Below are 20,866 nucleotides of genomic sequence, written 5' to 3'. Positions count from 1 at the left end.
AATAGGGAGAGAGGGGGAGGCGGACCGAAGATGGAGAGAAAAGAAGATGGGTGGAGAGGAGAGTATAGGTGGGGAGGTAGGGAGGGGATAGGTCAGTCCAGGGAAGATGGACAGGTCAAGGAGGTGGGATGAGGTTAGTAGGTAGGAAATGGAGGTACGGCTTGAGGTGGGAAGAAGGGATAGGTGAGAGGAAGAACAGGGAGGCGGGGACAAGCTGGGCTGGTTTCGGGATGCAGTAGGGGGAGGGGACGAGCTGGGCTGATTTTGGGATGCAGTGGGGGAAGGGGAGATTTTGAAGTTTGTGAAGTCCACATTGTCTGAGGAATGGGAGGGGGAGTTAAAATGGTTCACGACTGGGAGGTGCAGTTGTTTATTGCGAACTGAGCAGAGGTGTTCTGCAAAGACGACATGTCCATGGGCCTCCTGCAGTGCCACAATGATGCCACCCAAATGTTGCAGGAACAGCAACTCATATTCCGCTTGGGAACTCTGCAGCCCAATGGTATCAATGTGGACTTCACAAGCTTCAAAATCTCCCCTTACCCCACTGCATCCCAAAACCAGCCCAGCTCGTCACCTCCCCCCACTGCATCCCAAAACCATCCCAGCTTGCCCCCGCCTCCCAAACCTGTTCTTCCTCTCACCTATCCCTTCTTCCCACCTCAAGCCGCACCTCCATTTCCTACCTACTAACCTCATCCCGCCTCCTTGACCTGTCCGTCTTCCCTGGACTGACCTACCCCCTCCCTACCTCCCCACCTATACTCTCCTCTCCACCTATCTTCTTTTCTCTCCATCTTCGGTCCGCCTCCCCCTCTCTCCCTATTTATTCCAGAACCCTCACCCCATCCCCCTCTCTGATGAAGGGTCTAGGCCCGAAACGTCAGCTTTTGTGCTCCTGAGATGCTGCTTGGCCTGCTGTGTTCATCCAGCCTCACATTTTATTATCAAGGTGCTACTAACGCTAGTTTAAGTCTGCTGTGGCAAGAAAGGCATTAACTTTATCTCGGGAACATCTTACAATGACTTCATCTTGCCACAACTCTGCATTCCAGGCAACAAGATCATGTGACATTGCATCATTTCCTGTGATGATATATACTGTGTCACTTTAGCATATTGTACATACTGACTCAACCCTTTATGCTACAGTTAAGACATGGGGTGAAGTTTGCGGGAATCTCTGTTGATAAAGGGGAAGACATGTTCCTCTTATTGCTTCAGAGACAAGAATACAGGAAAGAGGAATTGGATCACAGTATTGGGTCTTTAATGCTCTCTGTCCAAGGGTTTCTGTGATCCAGACACAATGGGTTCTTCACAGTATCATAAGAATGTAAATAGAGAGGCATGGGGCATTTCAAACCTACCTGCTCCCAGACCACATTCCTTTCCCCAACTCTGTTTTTTTGGCTTTATGTGACTAATCAAGAGACATCAAGGAAACTTGGCCAGTGATAATGGGAACTGCAGATTCTGGAGAATCCAAGATAACAAAGTGTGGAGCTGGATGAACACAGCAGGCCAAGCAGCATCTCAGGAGCACAAAAGCTGATGTTTTGGGCTGAGACCCTTCATCAGAGGCTCTCTGATGAAGGGTCTGGGCCCGAAACGTCAGCTTTTGTGCTCAAGGAAACTTGGCCATGTGCCTTTTGCTGGAATCTCCCTCCGTCATGATGACTGTACCAGAGTGAAGACAGAGATTGTCATGAGATGACTTTAATTTTCTACTTTCCTTGAGGCCCTCTGTTGGACTTTAAAAAATCCAACTGCCAATTCTCCATTTCCCATGCACTTCAATCCCAAAGAAAGCCCCTTATTAGTTCCCTTATCTCTTTGCCACTTACCTCAATCCCAATGTAAGAGGGTTCGATGGACTCCCCGCCTTGAGGGGGCCCAGAGTGGACTTCCTGGTTTGTAAGGACTGTAATGCTGAACTTTTCCCTTTATTTATTTCTCTAGTTTATACCTAAGGTTTTGCACCTAGGTATCTTTATACTGAGCTTTAGAAGGACCATAATGCAGATCTTACAACATTATTTCTTCATTTTTCTAATTTATACTTAGGATTTTATACCTAGGTATCGTTGTACCTAAGATCGTGCTGGAAATGGCAACTTTGTACGCTTTTTGTTGTACTTACGTAGCCCTCTACCTAAGTACATACAATAAACCAAATTCTAAGTGTTATGTGACAGATGCCAGCTAGGTGCTTATCCAGATCATATGATTAGCTCAGACCAGGAGAATTATGGGCATTAACATTCATCATCCTCATCCCAGGAGCTACTATTGACCAGAACAGGGCTGGACCAGCCATATGAATACTGTATCTACAAGATTAAGTCGAGGCTAGGAATTCCTCAGCAAGTAACTCACCCTCCTATCTCCATAAATTCTGTCCAACATCTGCAAGGCATTAGTAAGGAGTGTGATGGAATACTCGCCATTTGCCCAGATGTGTGCAGCTCCAATACTGAAAAAACTTGAAAGCACCTAAACCAAAGCAGCCCACTTGGTTGGAATCAGCTTCAACATTCACTCCCTTCACCACCGATGTAGTAAAACTACAGTGGGTACCATTTACAAGATGCACTGCAGCGACTCAGTGAGGCTCATTAAGACTCATTAACAGCAGCCCAGCCCCTGTCAACCTGGCTATCACAAAGGGCATGGGTAGCAGGAAGGTGCGAAGGCTATTCCCTTGGAGTCAGATGCCTTGGGATTGCAGCCTGGTCCTGCCATATAACTCCTGTCTATGTTGTTCAATGATTATCTTCCCATCAGGGGAGCTAGCATCCCAGACATTATCATTACCATTTGCATATACATCCAGTCCCAGCAGCAGGATAGATCCAACCGAGATAACAGCGTAACGTTATAGTGTGGGAGGGAGGTACATTGTTGAGTCAATGATTCTGGATCTTATGAAGTATCATGACATAAGGTCAAACATGGGCAAGGAATCCTCCTTCTAATTATCATGTATTGTTCCCCCTCTCGGTTGAGGAATCGGTGCTCCTCCTTATTGATCACCATGTAGAGAGAACACGGAAGGTGACACTGAGCGTACTCTGAGCAGGGGATTTCAATGTCCATTACCAAGAATGGCTCAGTAACACCATTACTGACCGAGCTGGCAGAGTCCCCAAGGACATAGCAATAGGACTGAGCCTGCAGTAGGTGGTGAGGGAACCAGCAATCCATCCATTTCAAATAATTCATCCACAATGTGTCAGTAAGAATAACCACTGCACAGTCTGAATGAGAAAGAGATTATAAATGCTAAACTTCAAGTACGTTCAGGGTAATGGTGGAGCCTGGCTATCCCTACCATTATCATCAAGCCAAAAGATCAACCCTAGTTTCATTAGGAGGCAGGCATGCCTGCCAGGAGCAAGACCAGGCTTACCCAAAAATGAGGCTTCACAGTGGTGTTCTCAATCACTGAGATAACAAGGACTGCCAATGCTGGAGTTGGAGATAACACAGTGTGGAGTTGGATGAACTCAGCAGGCCAGGCAGCATCAGAGGAGCAGGAAAGCTGACATATCAGGACACTTCTTCAGAAATGGGGGAGGAGCAAGGGAGCTCAGAAATAAAAAGAGAGGGGAGGGGTCAGACTGGGGAAGGTGGGTGAGATGCTGATAGGTGCATGCGGGAAGGGAGTGGTCAGTGGGATGGGAAGGACAGATAGGTGGGAGGGAAGATGGACAGGTTGTGTCAGTTCAAGGAGGTGGGGATGAGAGGGAGGGTTAGTCATGGGTTGAGGCCAGGGGTGGATAGATGTTAAAACTGGTGAATTCCATGTTTAGGCCATTAGACTCCCAAGGTGAAAATGAGGTGTTGCTCCTCCAATTTGTGGGTGGCGTCATTGTGACACTGGAGATGGCCCAGGTTGGACATGTCACCCAGGGAGTGGGAGAAAGATTTAAAATGGTTGGTGACCAGAAGTTGTTGTCATTTGTCGCATATAGATATTCCCAAAAATGAGCTGCCAATCTGGTGAAGTTACAAACACGAGACTACTTGTATACAAAACAGCATAAGCACCAAGTGATAGACAGAGCTAAGCGATTCCAAAACCAACGGGTCAGACCTAAGATAACATGGTGTAGAGCTGGATGAACACTGCAGGCCAAGCAGCATCTTAGGAGCAGGAAAGCTGACGTTTCGGCTCTAGACCCTTCTTCAGAAATCAGATCTAAGATCTGCAGTCCTGCAGCATCCAGTCATGAATGGTGGTGGACAATTAAACAGCTCACTAGAGGAGGAGGCTCTACACATCCTCATGATGGAATAGCCCAGCACAGCAGTGCAAAAGATAAGACTGAAGCATTCGCAGCAATCTTCAGCCAGAAGTAGGCAGATCACCACCACCTTCTCCAGGACAACTAGGAATGGGCAATAAATACCGGCCCAGCCAATAACATCGCATTCACTGAACAGTGCTACATGCAATTTCCTGCCTAAGCCACTCACCATCCTGAGTTGGGAATATAATACTCTTCCTTCACTGTCATTACGTCAAAATCAGGGAACTCCCTCCCTAACGGTGCTATGGGTCTACGTACATGGACTGCAGCGGTTCAAGGCAGCAGGTCACCACCAACTTCTCAATGGCATCTGGGAACAGGCAATGAATGCTGGTTGAGCCCACATTCCATAAATGATTTAAAACTCACTGTTGCTACAGCAAGTAGTGCCAGTCAATTTAGAATCTGACCATGGAAACACTCAATGATGATAAGCAGACTTCAGGATTTTACAATGTTGTTCTATCCGCAGCAAGGCTCAAAGGTCATAGATGCATAGAGTCTCACAGCACAGAAACAGACCCTTCGGTCCAAGTCGTCTATGCCTGCCAGACAACCCAAACGTCCTAGTCTCATTGGCCAGCATTTGGCCCATATCCCTCTAAATCCTTTGGCCTCTTCCTCTGTTCCATACATGCACCAAACTCTGCTTGAAAAAAATCACCCCTCAGATTCTTCTTAAATTTTTCTCTTCTCACCTTAAACCCTCTAGTTTTGAACTCCCCAACCCTGGGAAAAAGACCTTGGCTATTCATTCTATCAATGCCCCTCATGATTTTATAAACCTCTATGAGGTCATTCGTCAGCTTCTGATGCTCCAAGGAAATAAGTCCCAGCCAATCCAGCCTTTCCTATAGCTCAAAACTCCCAGTCCTGGCAAATTCCTTGTAAATCTTTTCTATACCCCTTTTAGTTTAACAACATCTTTCCTATTCGGAAGGCAATAAGACCAGACAGCTGTGGACTTCAGTATCAGCAATCGAGCCCCAAGTACCTTGGCACACTGCCCCAGGCAGTAGAATGAACTCTCATTAATGGTCAACATCAGTGCGTAGATCTTTAGATGTTATATCCCACCAACTCCAGATTGATTGAATGCTTTCTCCAAGCCAAATGTAACTATTCCATGTCAGCAGTCTTTACACAGGTTGAGAAACAAACACTAATAGTTATGGTGGGCAGCTCCCTTGACCTCTCTGGTCATCAGGTATTCACTGTGGATCCAAAGACTTGGAATCAGGAAGGGACAGATTTGGTTTTGGGAATGAGAGAATGGTCAGGGACACACCAAGAGTCAACTCCTTGTGCTTGTTGTCGACCCCCTACTTCTCCCTTCTCCTGCAATAATTATCCTTCAAACCTCAACCCCACCGGCCCCTCCCAATTCTGCACTCACTCACTTTAGCCCAGGCCCCTTGTTGATCCTGGGTCTTGGGTGAGTGTATTATTGGGTACCACTGCTCTCATGAGCATGTAATGGGCAAAGCTCCATTTTGCTGGCAGCTTCCAAAGACCCTCACCTTAGCCCAGCCAGGGGAGTCCATGAATCCCAGCAGACCTCCCTCACAAGGGGCAATATGGGGCTCTTGCCATTTCCGCAGCAGAGGTGGGAGTAGCGAAAGATTTGAGACCATTCCTTGTTTTTCCCTGTCCGCCCTGGGGGTGCTGGATGGAGATATGTTTTTGTCCTATATCTAACGAGGCTGCCTAGACAAGAGAGGAGCTATTCATCACTAGTAAACTGAAGAGTTCAAACATTGACAAATTAAAACCACAGGAAGCAGTTGATGCCAAAACATTGAAAGAGGCGGCTAGGTATAGCATTTGGGACAAATAGGATCAAAGGTTATGGGGAGAAAGCAGGATTAGGCTATTGAGTTGAACGATCAGCCATGATCTTGATGAATGGTGGACCAGGCTTGAAGGGCTGAATGGTCTTCTCCTGCTCCTATCTTCTACATATCTACGTATCAACTTTAGCAAAGTTGAGTGATCAATAAATTGTCAGCCTCAGTGGTTAGAATTGTCAGCCTCAGCACCAGGGACCCGGGTTTGATTCCAACCTTGGGTGACTGTGTGGAGTTTGCATGTTCGCCGCGTGGCTGCATGTGTTTCCTCCCAGAGTCACAAAGATGTGCCGGTTTGGGTGGGTTGGCCGTGGTAAATTACCCATTGTGTCCAGGGATGTGTGGCTAGGTGGATTAGCCATGGGAAATGCGGGGTTACGAGAAAAGGGTAGGAATGCTCTTTGGAGGAGCTGAATGACCTGCTTCCATACTGTAGGGATACTATGATAAATCTACATTATTAGAGATAAACTGGAGATCAATAACTATCAAGAGATGATGCAGTACCTCCATTAAAGTTTTATTTTAATTCTCATATTTGTTATAAAATCTGCACGTGTTAAATGCCAACACACGAAGCTACGCAGGCAGCATGCACTGCACTACCACAAGTTACAACCATCAATGTAATTAGGTGGCCAAAAGCAGACTATGGAGACACAAAGTGCTGTTACAAAGGTGAATGGTGACACACAGGTGATTGACTTCAGGGTGAACATGATAAAGTGAATAGCAGCTCAAAGTTGGTTACTTAACGGGACTCTTGTTAAATTGGCGACCACAGTAGGTCATACAGAATGATGGTAAGGTGGTGACAGGAAACAAGTAGGCTTTGGACAGTTCCCCTTCTTTACAATTAGCTATAAGAGGCTTGACGCCTGTGATCCTCGATTCTTTATGGCAACACTGGTGTGAAAGTTTAGGGGAGAGGGGAAGTGTCCCCAGAATCTTCTGAAAAATCGATAGCTCTTCATTTTCCAGTCTGTAGGAAGGGGGAGAAAACAACATATTAGAATAGACCACCTTGTAGATAGACACCCTAAACCTGGTGATATATTCTGGTGTGCAACCACAGAAAAACTTGTAACTATAATGGTTATTTGTGAACGGACTTCAATTCTCAGCAGCTCAGTCCATAGAATTAATTGCGTTACTGAGTGATCAGAGATAATGGGAACTGCAGATGCTGGAGAATCCGAGATAACAAAGTGTGGGGCTGGATGAACACAGCAGGCCCAGCAGCATCTCAGGAGCACAAAAGCTGACATTTCAGGCCTAGACCCTTCATCAGAGAGGGGGATGGGGAGAGGATTCTGAAATAAATAGGGAGAGAGGGGGAGGCGGACCGAAGATGGAGAAAAAAGAAGATAGGTGGAGAGGAGAGTGTAGGTGGGGAGGTAGGGAGGGGATAGGTCAGTCCAGGGAAGATGGACAGGTCAAGGAGGCGGAATGAGGTTAGTAGGTAGGAAATGGAGGTGCGGCTTGAGGTGGGAGGAAGGGATGGGTGAGAGGAAGAACAGTTTAGGCAGGCAGGGATGAGCTGGGCAGGTTTTGGGATGCAGTGGGGGGGGAGGGGAGATTTTGAAGCTGGTGAAGTCCACATTGATACCATTGGGCTGCAGGGTTCCCAAGCGGAATATGAGTTGCTGTTCCTGCAACCTTCGGGTGGCATCATTGTAGCACTGCAGGAGGCCCAACCCTGCAGCCCAATGCTGTGTTCATCCAGCCCCACACTCAGTAAAACAAGATAAAGTGAGTTTGTCCTTTGCTGGAGAGTACCTGTTCATGATATTAGATTAGATTAGATACCTTACAGTGTGGAAACAGGCCCTTCGGCCCAACAAGTCCACAACGCCCCTTGGAGTATCCCACACAAACCCATCCCCCTATAACGCACACACCCCTGAACACTATGGGCAATTTAGCATGGCCGATCCACCTAGCCTGCACATCTTTGGGCTGTGCGAGGAAGCCGGAGCACCTGGAGGAAACCCATGCAGACACGGGGAGAATGTGCAAACTCCACACAGAGTTACCCGAGGCTGGGACTGAACCCGGGTCTCTGGAGCTTGAAGCTGCAGTACTAACTACTGAGCCACCGTGCCACCCCTATTGAGGCTGGGTGTCGATTATTGCTGGTGAGCTGTGCAGGAGATTCAAAACCACATTCCTCAGCTGTTTGCACATAAAGTACAGCACTACTGACAACAGAATCAACCTCCCACTAGCAGTAAGATGATGCAAGCACTCATGGTGCCTGCATTTATAATCCAGCTGGCATTGACATGCTGCCATATTACAATGGAAGTGCCAACATAGTGCCAAAAATCTGCTGTGATATTAAATCCATTAAATACAGATGTAAAAATTGAAAGAGAAGTACATAAAAGGTAGAGGAACCTTGAGAGGAAAGGAACAGTTAGATTTGAGGCAAACAATGGGACGGAATTCCCACAGCAATGAGATTTACAACTAAATTACGAAAGATTTCAGGATAAGGTCCAAGATAAAATTAACAGATGGTGGAACAAAAAGAAGTTCTGTGAAAAGGTAGAACAACAAAAGTTAAACATATTGAATTATAAAACTGAAAGATAATGTGTTTTTCTAATGGTGCGGTTGAATATTGGTCCATCTTCACAAAGGGAACATCAGAAACTACAGCTAATATACTCTTCCATTACATCGCCTCATCTAGCTTAAGGCAATCACTTCATCTCAGGATCCTGTCTTATGAACCTTCTCTGAAATGCCTCTAATTTAAGTCCATCCTTTCTTACAAAGTCTCCCAAAAGTATACGCAGTGCTCCAAATGCAGTTTCACAAATGACCTGTTGAGCTGTAAAAACACTTTACTCACACATTTGACCTCATTTCGATAAAGGCCAACGTCCCACATGTATTCCTAATTACTTGCTGTACCTGTTTGCCGACTTTCTCTGATTCATATACAAGAATACCCACATCTATCTGCACTGACACATTCTGCAGCATCTCTACATTTAAATATTATTCTGCTTTTCTCTGTTCTTCCTTCCAAAGTTCACAACTTCCACCTTACCTGCCAATTTTTGCCTACTCACTTATCCCATCTATAACTCTTCACCGACTCTTTGAATCTTCCTCACATCTTGGTTTCTAACCTATCCTTATATTAGCAGGAAATTTAGCTACAAACCCGAGACAACAAGGTGTAGAGCTGGATGAACACAACAGGCCAAGAAGCATCTTAGGAGCAGCAAAGGTGACGTTTCGGGCCTAGCCCTTCATCAGAAGAGGGTCTAGGCCCAAACGTCAGTTTTCCTGCTCCTAAGATGCTGCTTGGCCTGCTGTGTTCATCTAGCTCTACACTTTGGTGTCTCGGACTCTCCAGTATCTGCAGTTCCTATTATCTCTAGCTACAAACCCCCCTAGTTGGTCTCTTCATCCAAGTCATTAATAACAATGGGAAATAGTTAAGTATCCAACACTGATCTCTGTGATACTCTACATGTACAGTTTGTCAATTCAGTTAGACTCAGATACCTGACACTACTTGCTGTTAGTTTGCCAAAGCTCTATTCCAACTAATAACCTGTGAGGAACTGTAAGCTCTAAGCTTGTGCAGTCATCTTTTACGTGGCCGCTAATTGAATTCCTTTTAGAAATCTAACAATATGACATCTACTATTTCCCCTGTATCCACCTGGCTTGTTGAATCCTCAAGGAATTCTAACAGATTTGTCAAAAAAACAATTTCCCTTCCACAAAACCATGTCAATTCTGCCTGACTAATATATGATTTTCTAAATATCTGTAAGAAATAGGAGCAGGAGTAGACCATTCGGCCCCTTAAGCCTGCTCAACCATTAAATAGGATCATGGCTGATCCAATATTCCTCATGCCCACTTTCTTGCCCTTGCATCCAAATCCTCAATTCCCTGATTGATCAAGAACATCTCTCAACCTTAAACATACACAAGAAGTCTGCTCCCACCGCTTTCTGTGGCAAGGATGACTTAAGATTCATTCCCTGCTAGATAGATAGATTCTTGATCAATCTATCTCAACCATAAACATACACAGGAAGTCTGCTCCCACAGCTCTGTGGCAAGGATGACTTGCTACGAACACCTTATTAATGGATTCTAGCAATTCCTTAACAGATATTAGAATAACCAGGTAAAGATTCCTGCTTTATCTTTCCTTCCTTAATTGAACTGTGGGGTTAGATTTGTATTTGTCCGAGCCAGTGGGACTTTTCCAGAATCTAGAGAATTCTAGAAGATGACAAGCAATTCATCTGTTACCTCTGCAACTTTCTCCTTTACGTCCCTGGGAAACAGGTCATCAGTCCCATTAGTATTTTTGTGCGTCTGCTCTCATAATTATAACTGTTTTAAATTCCTCACTCCTTTTTGCCCCCTGCTTTCCTTTTACCAGAGAATGCTTTTTGTGTCTTTAACTGTGAAGACTGATCAAAATACTTCTCATAGCGTACTCCATTTCCTTGTTAACCAAGAACGCAATGTTCAAATTAGCTACTCTTATTTTTTAAGATGCTGCTATTAATCTTCACAGTATTCTATATCTTTCTTTTAATTTGATGGCATCCTTAATGCTCTTAGTGAACCTCAAATGACGCAGTCTTCTCAAAAGTTTGTGGAATTTAATGGCTTTTGGGGTTGACAATGTGGAGTAATTTCCAGTTTTATTTCATGGAATATTCTGTTGTCAAATGCTTCTGTTAAATATCACCTTGTAACACCCTCTCCAGAATGGACACCCCAACATGCAAGATTTACCATTTTTACCTGGATTTGCACAATACTGTAAAAATCTATCCATGAACTAAGAAAGGGGAGAGTTCACAAGTCAGTACATAAGGGAAGGAGTGCATGGAGTAAAGAGTTGTGTTGTGGAAGCACTGAAAGGGGAAAAAAAAATCACATGTTTAGGGATTGCAGAAAGGACAGAAAGGAAAGGGTGATTCAAGACTTCCTTGGAGACCGTACTCTACCTCTTCAGTGGCCTCTGTAGCTTCCACCAGTTGCTCCTCTAGGGTCTGTTCTCCCTCAGCCACCGGTTGAGCAGGAATTTCTTGACCAAATTCATCCTGGCAAGACAGAACCGTACAAGTTGTTGTCAGCATCCTAATGCAGGAAAGGAAAGTAGCTTTGCATGCACTCACCTGGCAATCTCCTTTATGCCAAGATCTTATATTGTGATAGAAAGATGAGAAGCTTCATTATTTTTAATGAATGTTATATCCATAGCAGGAACACATGAATCACCCTAAAGTAGGACACACGGGGCAGAATAGTGGCTCGGTGGTTAGCACTGCTGCCTCACAGCACCAGGGCTATGGGTTTGATTCCACCCTGAGGTGACTGTCTGTGTGGAGTTTGCACAGTCTCCCCATGTCTACGTGGGTTTCCTTCCACAGTCCAAAGATGTGCAGCGAAGGTGGATTAACCATGGGAGCACGCAGGGTTACAGGAACAGGAACGGGATAGGAGGTTGGGTCTGGGTGGAGTGCTCTTCAGAGGGTCGGTGTGGACACAATGGACTGAATGGCCTGCTTCCACACTGTAGGGGTTCTATGATTCTATTAAATTTACAATTGAGAAGGACTCAATAGAATGGGATGATTCCATATCAGTGTACTTCTGGAAAGGAAATGAGAGGTACAGAGGATTTGTCAATTGCTGTTACACCCCGCAATGGGTTTGAACCAGTTTCAAAGCAAGTTCCCTCTGCTCGGTGACCTACCAACATTCTTCCACTGACCAAAACCACCAGAATTAAATGAACTTGTCATCCATTCTAGCCATGTATAAAGGGCTTCGCCATTTGAAATACAGCTACCACATTTGCTACAAGCAATGGCAAATGCCATTTTGAAATAATGAATTGTTGTATCTGAGTTGCTCTAAAAGATGTACATAAATGCAAGTTTTGAGTTCTTCCTTTACAAAGAAATGAGATTATACATTCTTAACCCATGACAAGTACCAGTCTCCCTTTATCCATCCTGCTTGTTGCATCCTCAAAGAATTCTAATAGATTTGTCAAAAACAATTTCCCTTTCACAAAACTATGTTAACTCTGCCTGATTAATGGGATTTTAAAAAAATGTCCATAAGACGATAAGAAATTAGAGTAGGAGTAGGCCATTCCGCCCCTTGAGCCTGTTCCACCATTCACAGGATCATGGCTGATCACATTCTTCATGTCCACTTTCTTGCCCTTTCACCATATCCCTTGATTCCCTGATAGATAGATAGATTCTTGATCAGTCTATCTCAACCATAAATATACACAGGAAGCCCGCTCCCACAGCTCTCTGTGGCAAGGATGACTTGCTACCACCACCTTAATCATGGATTCTAGCACGGATCCCCTATTTACAATTTTGCTGGGAAGGGCCCAGAGGGAACTTTGGTGCAATGAGGCCATACCTCTCTGATTGGGGCAGTACAATATTATTAATACAGAATTAAGGGGGCTCTGCTTTATGGCCAAACTGTATCTGATTTTGTGAACACACGATGCCAGTTTGAGTTTCCTAACCCCGACCCTCAGCTCTGCAGCAAATCAAACAGTTAAAGTACACGGTTTCAACATTCACCAAAGTCCCAGCCACCCCATAGTTCTGCCTCTGCTCATACTTGAAGCTATTTTCTGGGTAAAAGTGGTTGGAGCTGAAGGTTAACAGAAGCTCTTAACAAGACGACAAGTTCTTAGCCAATGTTGCAAAACGAAAAGAAAATCAACTCCAAGATGAAGCTCAAGAGGTTTTCCACAGAGCCGTTTGTGATTTTGCATGTGGTTATCTAAATACAGGTTGTTGTTATGGTTAAGTACCCACTTTCCACTCCCATTGATTGTAACCAGTTCCAGTGTTCATCTCAGACTCCTATCGCAGGTAGAGAAGTTTTCACTTCTGATGTTCAATCGTGACTTGCATGTTCCCAAAACTGTCCCACAATGCCTTACAGTTAATGAACTGCTTTTGAAGTGAACCCACTGCTGCAACCGAAACAAGAAGCCAATTTGTTCACAGTAAGGTCCAAAAATCAGAAACTTTACTGGAGGACACTGCGATTAAATAGCTTTTTAATCTTTGACACGGACCCTCCCTTTAATCTCTCAACTGAAAACTGTCACTTCTCTTGCAGGCTGAGAGACACATTCGACTTGGATTCTGTGTTCAGGTCTGTGAAGTGGGCACTTCAACCCACAACCTTCTAAATCAGAAGTTAGGGTTCTAGCTAGCCCCTGTACCCGGACTGATACACCCCGGAATCTGACATCGGAGGAGGTGGCGAATTAACTGCGCTGGCCTGGTCCCTGACCAGCACTGATCCTGCTCTTTAACTGCGATAGCCCAATGCTCGCTTTGATTGTAACAGTAAGAGAACTGTAGGTGACATTTTAGGAACGAGCGACTGTCGAAAGTTCAGCACCAAACCCCGGGGAAACTGCTCGGAGGTCTGCAGCTCAGCCTCATGTGACCAAGTTGGATGTGGGCTATTTTAAGAACTGCTTGCGTCAGTAATTCCTGAGCTTGGATTGTGCTGCAGACATTTCACTCGCCAGCCCTGCTTTAGAGATCAGATCTCATTTCAGCAAAAGCACGGGACAGACTGGCAGGACAATGTGCTCGGAGGGGAGGGGAAAGCAGGCCAATGCACCGCTCCCACATGACTACGGTATCTGCATTGCAGTAAACTTCTGCAAAAGTATCACACCCGCAGAATGGGTGCGTGCTGAATAATGCAGAGCTTTGTCAAGGACATCTCGAGGAGAGAGCAACAGCAGCCCCTGGATTAGGGTTCGAAAGCAGCAAGACTGACCCTCAACTGAATTACATCCGGTGGCTGCATTAAACACCGTACCAGCACCCCATCATCTCTCTGCCCCCAACAACCTCAGACACAAAGCAGATTAAACAAAAGCGGAGAAAATGGGAACTGCAGACGCTGGAGAATCCAAGATAACAAAGTGTGGAGCTGGATGAACACAGCAGGCCAAGCAGCATCTCAGGAGCACAAAAGCTGACGTTTCGGGCCTAGACTCTTCATCAGAGAGGGGGATGGGGTGAGGGTTCTGGAATAAATAGGGAGAGGGGGAGGCGGACCGAAGATGGAGAGAAAAGAAAATAGGTGGAGAGAGTGTAGGTGGGGAGGTAGGGAGGGGATAGGTCGGTCCAGGGAAGACGGACAGGTCAAGGGGGTGGGATGAGGTTAGTAGTTAGGAAATGGAGGTGTGGTTTGAGGTGGGAGGGGGGAAATAGGTGAGAGGAAGAACAGGTTAGGGAGGCGGGGACAAGCAGGGCTGGTTTAGTGATGCAGTGGGGGGAGGGGATGAACTGGGCTGGTTTTGGGATGCGGTGGGGGAAGGGGAGATTTTGAAGCTTGTGAAATCCACATTGATACCATTGGGCTGCAGAGTTCCCAAGCGGAATATGAGTTGCTGTTCCTGCAACATTCGGGTGGCATCATTGTGGCACTGCAGGAGGCCCATGATGGACATGTCATCTAAAGAATGGGAGGGGGAGTGGAAACAAAAACAGAAATTGCTGGAAGAGTTCAATAGGTCTGGCAGCATCTGTGGAGAGAATTCGGAGTTTGGGTTCCAGTGACACTTCTTCATAACAGCAGGATAAAGTCTGCTGGTGTATGTACAATCTTAATTTGACATATTCCCAACAATAAAGTAACCTCTGTCATTCTGCAAGCAATAAACATCACTAACAATGTGGGGTTAGGCCCAGACCGGAGTTAAGTTGCCTTGGGATGGTGGCGAATCACAATTTTCTTGGCGAGTGTTTCCTTCTTCGGGTTGGTGTCCTGTCCAATTGTACACATGTGTCAATAAAGGAACCACTATCTTGATTAAAGTGCCACATTACAAACTGGCATTGAGCACAGCTGTCTCTGCCAGTGTTTCATGCAGCACCCACTAAATGATCTGCTGCCAATCAAACACTATTCAACACAAACTCATGGGGGGGCCAGGAAAAAGGCATATTCATTTTCTTTTGTAATTTGACAATTTCCAATTCCTCCTCCCTCCTGAACCTCCCTTCAAATCAATGCCTGGTCTTTTACAGTGACAACTGGGAATTGGTTCTCATTAGAGAGAGAAGGTGATACATTCCTCCAATCCAAAACTAAGCCTGTTGTGGCCAGGTTCAGAACCTGAGTGAGGGACCTGGTATTGGGAATAAGTTACTTCTCTCCCCTTGCTGCTGACACTCCTACCTTTCAGTACCCTCTTTCACTCCCCAGTGTCTGGGTCCCACCTCAGCCTGAGGCTTTGCATGTAGCACCAGTGACAGCCAGTGATGGTGGACAGTGTAGAACAGCTGCTGACCTCTGATTGGCCAGTGGGTGTTGGGGGGGGGGGCGGGTACCAACCTCAGGGTCCTGAGTTGCAGCAGAGGGCACGCAGCTGGTCTTTTAAGTGCCTGATGGCCCCATGCCATTCTAAAAAAAGAGGTGACATGGCATTTCGCCAGCTTTCTAACCAGTGTCTGACATTCCTCCTTCAATCTCTACAGGATTCCATCTCTGCAATTTAAATTGTTTATAATTGATCGAGCAGTTTAACAGCCTCAATAATTAGTACACAATTTAATCAGGACAGACAAGAAGATTAGTTCTTATATATTTAATATTAGAAATATATTGGTATCTTCAAAATTTCACTCCATCAACAGACTGCAGTGATAGTTGATTGCTCTAGTAGAAACATTCACAAAAGATGATTTTGTGAATTCACTGATAGTAATGATTTGGAAAATCAGTGTCCCCAGTATATCTATCCCTGAGCCACACTCACTCAAATGGTCATCACACCAGGGCTGGGGTAAAATTTGAGGACTTATTACATCAGTAGAAAGATCAGCTAAAGGTAGCAGATAGCATCAACAAATAAATGGTCTTAAAGGGCTACCTACACTGCCCCAGCTTCCTCTCATTTTGCCTTATGTTCTCTTGCTACAGACTCACTGACCAATTTAGGGGAAGACGGTGACATGGTGCTAATGTCACTGAACCTGTAGTCCAGAGGGCCAGGCTGCACAGAATATGACAAAGCAGTCAGGTTTTTCTAACCCAAATAAACAATGCTCATTCTCACCAAATGAGCCACCCCACTGGCTGCTGCCACGTTCTCCACACCTTCCACTGTTTTGTTGGCTACTGTGTTGACTCCAGCCACCACGGCCCCTCCAACCACGTGTGCCTGCTCCTTGGTTTTCTCAGCCACTGCCAATGAAATGAGAGAGAATTCTTAACATCACAGCCTGAGGGTCGAGAGCAGGGAAATGGCTGTTCCAGTGACCTCCACTTGTTATCTGTTACCTGTGTTCACGCTTTGTACAACTCCTTCCTTCGTTTTGGTGCCTGGTTGGGAAGATGAAAAAAAAAGTTACAATGGTGCGGCTGAAAAATGTGTTTGGGGATGGGACAGCACCTCCTGTGTCCCATAGAATTACCACATGTTTTGAAATGGTCCTATGTTATTCCAATATATGTTCCCCACAGTCTGGCTAAGGTGTTCACTTCGAACAAGGGGCATAATTATCTAGAGATTCTATTACTCCATCAGCAAAAGCAAAGACTTCACTCAGGGCCATAGACTCTCTTGCCAGTCCAACCCTTACTAAGGCAGAATATCCCACCTCCAAGAGCTGCCAGCTCAGCAGAGGGCCATTTGATTTTCCTTTCTAGCAGTGGTACCAGGAGCAGTGACCACTGCTGGTACTGGTAGTGGGGGTGGGGGCTTGTTAGAATAGGTCAGGACTCTGATGAGTGTGATTGAGATGCAGCAAGTGGTAGGGGTGAGGGGGTGGGGAATCAGGTCTGATGAGAGGGGACTCAGCCAACCAAGCTTGTATTCAGGCTACCAGGTCCTTGTCACCTGCCATGGGCTCACACGGATACTGGTAAAATACCAGTGGAGTGAAAAGGCTTTAGGTGATCATTAATTACTCACTTAAGAGCACCCATATTGTTTGGAAGATGGGCAGACTAGCTGACACTGAGCCTGTTGCTGCTAGTACACTGGTGGAGGTGAATAAGCAGCAGATACAGAGACCCCACCTTAGTTTTTTGCCCTTGCCCCAACAGCCAGCCTAGTCCCAGGGGCCAGTATAAACTTCTGACCTAACAGTATCCCCTTGAATGATGCACCAAAAGATTAGCCACGATTCAACTGAAGGACTTCAAGACAAACCAAACCTGCGTTGACTCGATATTGAAGGATACATCTTCAAATAGGTCTCCATTTTTTGAACAACACACAGACCCTGAACCGTTCCTCTGGCGAGCATCACACATCAGAATCTACATGGGCTGGTACCGCCTGATGCTTTTATTCTGAAGCGCTAAGGAGTCATGACATCATTTCACCACTAGACGGGGTGCTGGTTGAAGTCACATGACGCATTGGATGGCTACATTGATTTTGAGTGTTAAATGGGAACTGCCCCTTGTTATAATAACCTGGAAATCCCTTTCCTAATTTGATGGACTTTTGTGGATTTTATTTTACCTGTGATGATGCTATTTCTGCTGCTCAGATCTCGGAGTGCCGAAGCACTGAAGAAACTTGAAGTACTGACAGAACATTTCTTTTCTGAATCGTGTCCAAGAGCTTGGCTGGCACATGGAAATACCTAGCCTTGCTGGGGGCACAACCCACTCCTCCATGGGCTGTCAAAGTCACCATCCCATGCCTGCTTCGGGAAGATGCATTATGCAATAATGAAAGGTCATTAGCCTGAAAATTTAACTTAATTTTTCTCTCGACAGCTGCCATCTGATCTCTGGTGTTTACCGTGGCTTTATTTGCTCTTATACGAGCAACCACAGCATTTTGTGGAATGAAAGGTTTTTTAAATAGCTTCTAAAAATAATTTTTCAGCAGTTGAATATTAAAACTGCATTACTATTTCAGTAGGTTTGTTAATGTAATATTTGGCATATCTCAGTCACGTGAGCTAATATGTGACTGTGCAACAGTTACTCGCATCACTGCTGGACAGGGACGTGATAGCGTAGACTGTGAGCAGGATATGACAGCTTCAACACCACACCGAGATGTGAATTAACCTCAATTAATGTACAGGCTGAATTAGGAATGTCTTGTCTCTAACTTAAGATCATGGTGCATTAAAGTTATAGCCACCCGTGTTTAATGATCGGCACTGATTTTCTGTCTCGCACCAATTTATTCTAAAGTCCCAATCCTTCATATTCTAATCATCTCTGTTGTCTCATCCCTCTGTCTCTTTGCAAACTCCAGACCCCTCAAAAAGAATTCTCTGCCTCGCTAATTCTGCCCTCTGGGGAATCAAATGTCCTGCGTAATGAACCGGTTTTTTTATTTTTTAACCCATTTCTGATGAAGGGTCTAGGCCCGAAACGTCAGCTTTCCTGCTCCTCTGATGCTGCTTGGCCTGCTGTGTTCATCCAGCTTCACACCTTGTTATCTTAGTCATTGTGTTGCTGCTTGTTTTGCAGGTGCTTTAGTCTTGATGCTGGTTTCTTCCCAAGGTTTAATGACAATTGACAGTCTGGGGAAACTCTCCTTGTGAGAGAGACTTTGAATGGAAATAGTACACAGCAGTATAGGTATGCTAATAGCCAGGACTGAGCATCAACCGTTCCCCCTCCCCCCAGCTCCAGAACTGGCTGGTTACAGCACCAAGATCATTCCTTCATCACGCACAGGGTGTTCACAGCATCCTTCCTTAAATCTCTTCCCTGTTATTTCAAAGGATCGGTTTAAACAACATTAGCACTGGCAGCCGCCAATCGTAATAAAAGTCGAATATCAAGGCAAACCTATCAAAACTATATTACGATATCGTGTTTTTTTTCTGGGGGAGGGTGTTGTCTATTTCCTGGTAGTGACAAGGTCAGCCGCTGTTACATCCGTGACAAAGGCAATCCTGGCCCACCTGCTTGTGAGGGTGTAAACCGGAGGCTGGATGCACCTCCCACTCAGGCAGGGACCCCTGGTGCATGGTATGGTCCAGGTAAGCAGAGCTGGACAGTCGACACAGAGTGCTGCAATGGTGGGTCATCAGAATCTTCTGGGGAATAAAGCCCAGCCAGAATTCAGTCATTCTCCTGGTCTTAGCTCATACTAGGGCTCTGGAGATGAAAATTTTGAGCACTTTTACAAAGTCAGGGCTTGCGGCACGCCTGTGTTTTCTCCTCTGTGCTGAATATAAAGCTGTGAGATTCTTTAATTGTGGGCAATAGAAATCCCATTCTCCCTTAAAATCTCCATCTTTTTACTATATCCCTCCCTGGGGCAATGCCTAAAGAGAATTCCTGTCTAATTCCAGTGAGCATTTCAAATTGCGAGACACATCTGGAAGTTTCACCGACAATACTCTCACTCTTGGTCCTGAAGGCAATTTATTACGATGATTCCCCCCCCCCCCCTTTTAACACTGTACTGTCTTTATGGCCATAGTACTCACTTGTATACTTACAGCACCTCCCCGTGAAGCTCAGCTCCATCACAGCCACTGCACCATTCCAGACTTCGGGACCTGGAGCATCCCGGAAAACAGGACGGAGATTTTGCCAGTGCGTTTAAAGCGAGGGGAAAGCTGGTCCCATTGTTCTAAAGGGAGCTGGTGTCGTGTTCCCTCAGCAGCCCCTATGCACTTCTGCCTTGACAGGAGGTAAAGACGACCTGGAGAAGGCTCAGGGCACTTGAGGAAGTAAAATGCACCATTCCCACTCTGCAGCACTTCTTGGGGAGGGGATCCTTTCCTTTCTTGCGATAAGTTGAACATCACCTTTGAGAAATGTTGAAAAGCAGTTCCAGCCTACCCATTTTAATTTAGCTGTTCCCTTTGTTCCTTCTAAACTTTGCTTCATTGATTCAATTTGTTGTCACCTCCCACAGAGCTGCAAAATAAAATTCCTCTCCCCCCCCCGCTTTGAAAGAAAAAATAAAACTTCCCGCATGAGAAAAATAAAGTACCCCGGAAAAGTCCATCTCTGTGTAATGTGTTAAGCTGCAGTTTGTGTGTCATCCTTACCCACATACATCACTCCTTCTTTCGTCCTCTCTGCAGCATCCTGAACGCCCTGCTTGGTTTTCTCTGCTGCAGCCACCACTCCCTCCTTAGCAAACGAAAAACCTTTCTTCAGAACGTCCATGGTGGGTATATTGAGCTGCTTGTTAGCAAAGTGCCGTTTCTGCTGAGAGTGCTTCTCAGCTGAACACTAAGCTGCTGCAGCTCCTCAGCACCAATTCGAGTAGCTTGCGGTTGCTGCTGCAGCCCTCTCCCTTCGAGCAGACCTCCTTCCCTCTCCCTCTCTCTGTGTGTCCCCGCACTGAATGATGAAGCTCCCAGCCTTTGCCAGCCCTATTTATGAGGTGCCTTGTCAATAGTGCACGCAGAGCCTACGAATATCCTTTGCTGCAATATTAATGACATTGATCCGGGAGGGAGACCGATGGGCTGGATGTCCTTTCTGTACAGGGTCCAGGGAACCAAAAGCATTGGCTGGTAGATCTCTGCAGCTGAAAGCTGCAAAGGAACGGAATTCTGCCATCATTTTCCAGTACTGCAGAGTACCAATGCTGGAGCCCCAGTCAATTCACAAACAAGGGATGCATTTTTTTTTATAAAACATCAAGATCTGCATGTATAACAAAACACTGAGTTTTGGATGCGTACT

General features: G+C 45.6%; 1 protein-coding gene across 1 annotated transcript; it reads right to left on the bottom strand.

The window, feature by feature from the left end:
* Positions 1–6,667: 6,667 nt before the first annotated feature.
* Positions 6,668–20,635, bottom strand: sncga (synuclein, gamma a). The gene is made up of 5 exons (XM_048563795.2): positions 20,221–20,635; positions 16,517–16,558; positions 16,293–16,420; positions 11,164–11,259; positions 6,668–7,145 (listed from the first exon to the last, which is right to left on the bottom strand). The coding sequence occupies exons 1-5, from the start codon at positions 20,339–20,341 to the stop codon at positions 7,134–7,136; spliced, it is 399 nt and encodes a 132-aa protein (XP_048419752.1). The 5' UTR covers positions 20,342–20,635; the 3' UTR covers positions 6,668–7,133.
* Between the last annotated feature and the right edge of the window lie 231 nt (positions 20,636–20,866).

The sequence above is a fragment of the Stegostoma tigrinum genome, chromosome 37 (genome assembly GCF_030684315.1).
Source record: "Stegostoma tigrinum isolate sSteTig4 chromosome 37, sSteTig4.hap1, whole genome shotgun sequence".
In the NCBI taxonomy this organism is placed as follows: domain Eukaryota; kingdom Metazoa; phylum Chordata; class Chondrichthyes; order Orectolobiformes; family Stegostomatidae; genus Stegostoma; species Stegostoma tigrinum.
Note: the sequence above shows the minus strand (reverse complement) of the source record. Positions and strands in the feature narration are given on the sequence as shown.

Excerpts from the sequence above, each read along its gene's own strand:
- sncga (XM_048563795.2), bottom strand. The coding sequence starts at position 20,341 with ATGGACGTTCTGAAGAAAGGTTTTTCGTTTGCTAAGGAGGGAGTGGTG. Across the intron at positions 16,559-20,220 it reads AGAAGGAGTGATGTATGTGG|GCACCAAAACGAAGGAAGGA; the intron begins GTAAGGATGACA and ends CTTCCCAACCAG. Across the intron at positions 16,421-16,516 it reads TGTACAAAGCGTGAACACAG|TGGCTGAGAAAACCAAGGAG; the intron begins GTAACAGATAAC and ends TTTCATTGGCAG.